Source organism: Zerene cesonia, chromosome 17 (assembly GCF_012273895.1).
Source record: "Zerene cesonia ecotype Mississippi chromosome 17, Zerene_cesonia_1.1, whole genome shotgun sequence".
In the NCBI taxonomy this organism is placed as follows: domain Eukaryota; kingdom Metazoa; phylum Arthropoda; class Insecta; order Lepidoptera; family Pieridae; genus Zerene; species Zerene cesonia.
Genome location: NC_052118.1, coordinates 7060608 through 7068076, shown reverse-complemented (window position 1 = coordinate 7068076; position 7469 = coordinate 7060608). Strand labels below are relative to the sequence as shown.

Genomic DNA, 7469 nt, shown 5'->3' with positions numbered 1-7469 from the left:
AAGGAGTTCACCGACGTCCCGGGGGACGATACCGCTCCAATTTCCAAAATACCAAATGATAACAATTAATTATCAAATTCAAAAAGGATCTGGTCAACCGATTGAAAACCCACAAATTATCAAGCAACAAAACCCAAAATTAGTAATATAAGTCGAAATAGGAACCTCCAGCTGTATCAAAGAACGAGAAGAATATCTGTTATATGACCGTTTAATTTTTAGTTTTATAGCATTGAAATTTAATTTTTAGTTTTATAGCATTGAAAAAATTCGATCACGAGGCATTTTTCTTATTCAAAATTTCTTAGATATGACCGTGTTAGAGTTCCTTGTTTATCCCTTCGTACGAGTACTACATATGACCACGCTCGCTGTAAAGTGTTCGAAACGTCGGGTTAATAATATAATGAATAAATCGCGTTTAAAATCCGTTGAAAAGTTTTTAATTTCTAAATGTATAATACTCGCGTGAAACCAAACACAAGAAAATACTACATATGACATTTTATACAAATTACAAATTTTGTATCTCCACAATTTTGCAATAAACGACGAAGCCAGAATATAAAGTTTTCAGATAAGTTCAGTACTTATAACTGTGCTGTTTTTGTTTAAATTTACGCCCGACTGTTGACCTAGTTGCGATGCACGCGCGCATTTTAGAGTAACTAATTATTTAAGAAACTGCACTTAATGCTATTTAAAACTAAAAAATTAAACTGATTTTTGTTTGTTTAAATATAATATTTTATATAGTTTTGGGCCACGTCTATTGCAATATTATTACTACTGTAGGTACTTATGTTAACTTATGTTAATTTAAGCTCATTTGTATACAAATGCCAAGATGATGACTTTCAAAAATTTGGTATATCTATATAAATAAAAATGAATCGCCAAATGTGTTGCTAAGCAGAAAACTCCATAACAGCTTGAACAATTGGGCTTTTTTTTATTTTTGTAGAGAGATAGATTCTCATGATGGTATATACCGTTGGTAAATATTGAAAATGTGCTATGACGATTCAAATGTGCTTCTATAACAAGTGTAATTGAATGAATAAATGTTTGAGTTTATGGAAAAAATATGTACCACTGGCGAAGCCGGGGCGGACGGCAGGTTTTAAATAGAGTTGAGGATAATTTATATGAAGGATAAAGTATTTTTAACATAATAATTTATGATAATTAATTATTTGATTATGGTTTTACATTTTTTTTAATATATGTAACTAATACAAGTTATATATTTTTAAATTTATTATACTTACTACGTAGTTTACTTATTTTAATAACATAAAAATTAGCAATCACTCTCGACAATGTGACATCCCTAAAAAAATAAAATCATAACTCCTATCAGCACGTACTTCTTCGATGGCTTCGGTTGAACGCATTTCAGTTCCATCTCTTTGTTAGCAGTGTTATGTTTTTCGGCGATCGCGATATCGCTGCCCTGCTGGCGATGCTGCCCAACAGGCAATGTTGCCATATTATCCACGGCTTCGAGCTCCACCGTCGCCACTTTCACCTCAGCCTCCGTAGGCTGATGCTTATCCTTACCCATCGCTGAACGTTAAGAAACACTTCACAAGATTACGGACATCTTAAGAACGATCAGGATTAAGGACAAGGTAAGGGTGGGATCCGCGAGGAGCACTTTGGATATAAAAAGGCTCCGGAAGCAAGAAGGTGCGGCTTCGACTCGCTACCCGCGGGTCGAGTGTGCCGAGAGTTGCGCAGTAATGGATGCTGCGCGCATAAGAGCTCCCGTAGGGGCGGCAAACACGGACGCACCCTTTTGCGAAATGGCACTTTTAATATCGGAGGGTCGTATTACACGGTGGTAACTGGGGGCCGATATTATAAAGGGGCGTAGCGTCTTTCGTAACGATTGCAAGAATTGTTTAATGAATCACCCTTTTTATTTTCTAGGTGTATATTTATTAAAATGACATTAAACTCTACCAGTTGCACTGGAAATTTGAAGATAACTTACGATTAATCAACACTATGTGTTTACATCCTAAATAATTTGAATAGTTCTTAAAATTGCATTGTTGACAACCCTAAAGCTGGGCGACACGCGGTCGATAGAGGCGCGTCTCTCCCGGTAACTTTGGGAGGCTGCGCGAGCGACCCAGTGACCCGGCCTTTACTATGAATACTTCTAACAAAAACCTCTATTACTTAAGTGCCATACCACGTCTGCGATGCAACCCTAATGATTCATAATGGAATGCATACGCACGTGTGTCATATAGGACGCTGGTCGAGAAAAAAAGCATAATGGTCTCAAAGGATGAAAGGCGATGCGCATGCCCGGTCCTGATTGAATAGTAACTGTGAAAGGTCGCTGAACTTCAATACAAACACAACATAATAGTGTCATTGTACTCACTTTAAATTGGCACACTATCTTCAATAACCAAAATTTGGACCACAGATACTTATTTCGAAGCTAGGTTGTTTAATACTAATAAATATAGTTAGTTTTAAAATAATAAATATTTTTGAATGCAACGGTGTTCCAGTGTCCCAGTGTCCCAGTGTCCTAGATAATATCCACAGGGTACAATCTATATTGTTCCTGTTTATTTAGAGATAGGTGTAGTATTAATATAACAATTTAATTTAAGATAATTTATACTATGTATAGGTACTACGTAACACTAATTGATTGCTTTTTATTTTGGAAATAAACATATTAAAATCAATTTAACTTTTTAAAATATAAATATTTAAAAACTTCGTGTGTCTTAAAAGAAGAGGCATTCTTTACGACTTTAAGGGCGTATATCGCGTCAAGGATTTTTTTTACCAACAAACCTATTTAGAAGCCTTTATTTTATTTTTAGTAGTAGGTAGGTATTAGAGAAAATATTCCCGTTGTTTTTTCATCCTCCGGAGATAGATATAAACGCCTTAAAAATATTTATTAACAATATCATGTAGCCATTTACGTAAAACCTAATATATCTACCTATTATCATATAAAAATTTCTCAAATTCTACTCAGTGGTTTTTTAATACAAATAGACAAGAAAAAACCTAAACACTGTTTTGATGTCTATAACACACTCATGTTGCAAAACAAACACTAGCATGAAAAGAAAAAAAGTCACAGAAATTTTCAGGTTATTGTTTTATTATGTAGAGCCAGCCAGAAGCCAAGATTTCGATCTTTACAAGTAAACAGGTATTAAACATACTGTTTATATATTATTTATATACTTAATATGATAAAGCTGAAGAGTTTGTTTGTTTGTTTGAACTAGCTAATCTCCGGAACTGCTGGTCCGGTTTGAAAATTTATTTCAGTGTTAGATAGCCCATGTATTGAGGAAGGCTATAGGCTATATATGTACCACGGGCGAAGCCGGGACGGACCGCTAATATCTAAATATTACGCATTTCTTACCACCAGTACCAGACTTATATTCTATTCAATTAGTAGTACTTAGCTGACTTCAACACATACGTTAAAATCGTCGCGAACATTCTAAGTAGTCAGCTTACGACATTGTAAGACTGTTTAGTGCTTATATGTGACCAGATTTCATAATTAGGTTTATTTTTAATTACTACGCGGATTATGACTTCACAATGAGCAATAAATTCTACTCAGGTCCAAGGATTTAAACCGTTGTATAATGCGTTAAGATTATCGCTGTTATGACCTTTATTTCTACCAATGTCGAAGTATCAAATGACATGCATTAAACATAAAAACAATGCAGTTACGTAATGTTTTTAATAATACGTACGTCTAGATATTATCTGTATAAAAGTGGGTAGCGATGTAAACGTCCTACGATTATCCCATTTACATGAATTAAATACCAGCGTGTTATTTACCTATTGGAAACACATCAACATAATTATCGCAAACTCGGATATTTAATTATTTAACTAGGTCCACTTCTTTAAAGAGCGATACGTATTTTAGGAAAGGAGTGAGTAGTACACGTACTAACTTTTTAGTAATCTGTGGAAGTACTTATAATCAGTCATCCTACATATATTTAAAAATAGGAAAGTTCTTTTTAACAAACATATAATATGTACGTTTCATGATTGGTTAAATTCCACTTAAAACAGGTGGTAAATATAGGGAAATTATATAAAAAACTGCGAATTAATACATAGAGTACATGCAATCATCTGTTAAAAAATCTTTTTAGGAGTTTTTTAAAAAAATATCGGTTTTCAATCTACTCTATATAAATTTTTGTTTTTTCGTACAATTCTTGTCAATCAAACATAAAAATATCAATTTCATAGCTCTATTGTTCTAATAGTTATTGTTACATTAAAAAATAATCGTAACGAGAGTTATCGATAAAAAACAAAGATACTTTAACAATTTTCACCGTTCATATATTATATCTTTTTGTACTCGCGAGAACAACTTAATTATCCGACCATCGAACGGTGGACGCTTTGATTGCAGCTTCCTGCCCTTTATTTACATTTAAATTGTCTGTAAAGACTTTTGTGATGTCATGGCTACTTTAATTTATCCCCTATGAATTTATAGGTCAATTTATGACGGGAATTATGACCACTTTTTCGTGTCAAGTTTAGATTAGGGGCGTTAGTAGGAACAAGACGCAAAGGGGGACTTAATTTGTTTAGTTTAGAATAGTCATGTGAGTCCTAATTTAATTTTCATCAAGCTTTGAATATAATCTAATTAATTTTACAAAAAGGTACACATTTACACCGAACACCTGGAAAACATTTGAATTAAAAACGCAGTTTTATTTATAAATGCCTACAATTCGTGAGAGATGTTTTTTAACTACTTATCAAGGCTAAAGTCCTGAATTCAACTTTAAGATTTAAATTACAGATACATTTTTTGGGTATTTAATTTGTTATTTAGAATTATACATGTAAGTAATGATTTAATACCAGTTTTCATATAAATGCTTACATTTCATAAACTACAAAAAAAAACAAATAATTTCTTTGTGCACTATTATTTAAAAGCGGCTGAAAACCACTTAACAGGGTTTTAGTAGAACAAAGCAACGTCGAACTCACTTAGCATTCTTGGGTCTCGTATCTGGCGTGCAGCAGGCCCTGTACCGCAGTATTGCATCAGTAGGCGTCAGGGCGTCAGTTTCGTCCGCCGGCGCATCACACTCGTCGGTGACGAGCGGCGCGCGCGCCGGCGACGTGTGGGACCCGTACCCGTCGGAATTCAGCTAAAATGCAATGTTTGTTGAGAAACAATTGAAACGTGGAATGGAACATTTCAAATATTCAAATAGATTCGATTCTAATTGATTATTTAATAAAAAAAAACAGACGAGTGCGTGCCAAACTTGCGACTTTAAGGGTTCCGTAAAAATAAGACAATAAGCAATTGCAAGAAAAATTGGTCATCTATTAAAATTATGACCGTGCCAACCGTTGTTTAGCCTAGATTTTTTATTATTTGATATTATTGCAACATAAATGCATAATCTCTAAAAATTTTAACTGTCTCAACTATCACGGTTAATCTCAAACAGATAGAAGGCCCCATTTTACCATTTGGGTACGGAACCCTAAATAGCAAGTGTTGAATGAAATAATAATTAAAGGCATTATTTACCTACATGATACACGTACATAGTATTTATGATAATATTTTGTCAATAACGGTAAATTGGTTATTTAAAAATATGCAATGAAATTTATTTGTAATTACTGTTCTTCATTCAAGATGAAATTAAATAGTACAAAGCTTTTTATTTAAAATTCGATACAATAAGAAATTTCAGATATAAACTATAATTTTAGATAATAGCATAACAAAAATTAAATAGGTTGTTTAATCCTAAGCTGTTAACAAGACAACATTTTAATAAAAAGTATCTTCAAACTTACGTTGTAGCATGGAATGAAATATTTATCGTTTTCGTTCAGAATTAGTTTTAAATCTAATGTGAATGGTAAAATTAAAATAACTTATTGCGCTACATTATTCAATCGGTAATTTAGTGTAAACTACGCAACTACATTAGAGTTACGTGTACTGGACACAATGTTGCCGCCTAAATTAGCATCACCATGGTAACTGTGTCATTTAAAATGACCGTTTACAAATGTTGCTTAACAGTGATACTATAATGATCCAAATAAAATATATTATCCAACTGTTACATTAATTTGCCAATAATTAAAACTAAGAATAAAAGACTTTAGTTTATAATGAAGAATAAAATATTTTTATTATTCATGGTACTATTAGTTCAATTATTTGTAACTTTCATTAAATAAAGATAATTTGTACCCACTAAATGTCTTTGCTTTTATTTTATACTTATTACTGCACGAAATTATCATAATCATAATGCAATATTTTTCGCTTCATTTTCATTTGAAACACAGATAATACAATTTTTAAATTGAAAATAGAATCAAAAGTGAATGACGATGAATGATCTTACTTTGACGATGGTGCCGACCTGCGTGTCTGTGGTTGGCGGCAGAGGCTCGCTCTGCTCTCTCTGATCGCGTTCACGTTCAACTCCGTCTGTTGGCGCGCCAAGCAGCCGCTCCTTCATCTCGTGGATGTAAGGGCAACGCTGCATCGCGATGTAGAACTCGCGGACGCGCACCTGGTATTAAAACACACATAATATTTATAATTCTCCAATAGGTTTGTATTTTAACGCTGTTTGTTTGTGAGGAATATTTATTATCATTTTGTGTTAAATTCATGTTTGGTGTTAAATTCATAGCAGCTCCGTTGCAACTTATCATCATCATCATCATCTGAGGCTCTTCAGCCGCGAGTGGGCCTTGGCCTGGTCCAGTATTTTCTTCCAGCTCTTGCAACTTATACAGTAACAAATTAAAGTTATTAAGTGTTAACGTAAAAGTATTAAAAACAGAAAAAACATACTCTTAGTAAAAGAACACTTTTTTGTTTGGACTATCTACAACACTATAGAAACTTAGCGTTAGTTACATCGATTTGTTTTATAATTCTAGATATCACGTTCTAAGAATAATGTTTTGGCAGCAACCATGATCACTTTTTAGTCAGGCCAATGCACTGCCAAACGAGTTCCGAATAATAGCTAGTTTCAGATATGAAACAGGCGTACACCACGTACGGTATACGTTTATTTATATAACAGCTTCGATGACCATTTAATATATTTCTTATTATTAATATGTTTTATTACATTTCTTATATTTCTTGAATATAATATGACTTAATTTTACAATATTTTGGTACACTCTGATTTTGAAATGTAAATTTATAATACTATGTTCATGTTATTTTCGTTTTTCGTTTCAACTAAAGCAAATTATGAGTACATTTAATATCGTGGACCTATTACACCTACAAGAAAAAATAAAATTATTTCAATGTTTTAACACAGATTTCCCCAAATACCAAACTGCATACCTAGAGAATTATAGCTATTTTATACTATAAAGTTTTAATTACCTACATTTTGCTA

The 7469-nt window shown here is 32.9% G+C and overlaps 1 protein-coding gene across 7 annotated transcripts in view; it reads right to left on the bottom strand.

Moving 5' to 3' along the window:
* LOC119833658 (proton channel OtopLc-like) overlaps positions 1-7469 on the bottom strand; it is a 39333-nt gene that overhangs the window by 9750 nt on the left and 22114 nt on the right. For 6 of the 7 annotated variants that reach the window (XM_038357768.1, XM_038357769.1, XM_038357771.1 and 3 more), the window contains exons 2-3: positions 6444-6614; positions 5050-5213 (exon numbers count right to left, since the gene is read on the bottom strand). In XM_038357768.1, coding sequence (XP_038213696.1) covers positions 5050-5213; positions 6444-6587 — 308 coding nt within the window. In that variant the 5' untranslated portion in view covers positions 6588-6614. The remainder of the gene's footprint in view (positions 1-5049; positions 5214-6443; positions 6615-7469) is intronic. The other variant, XM_038357770.1, reaches the window with a different exon arrangement.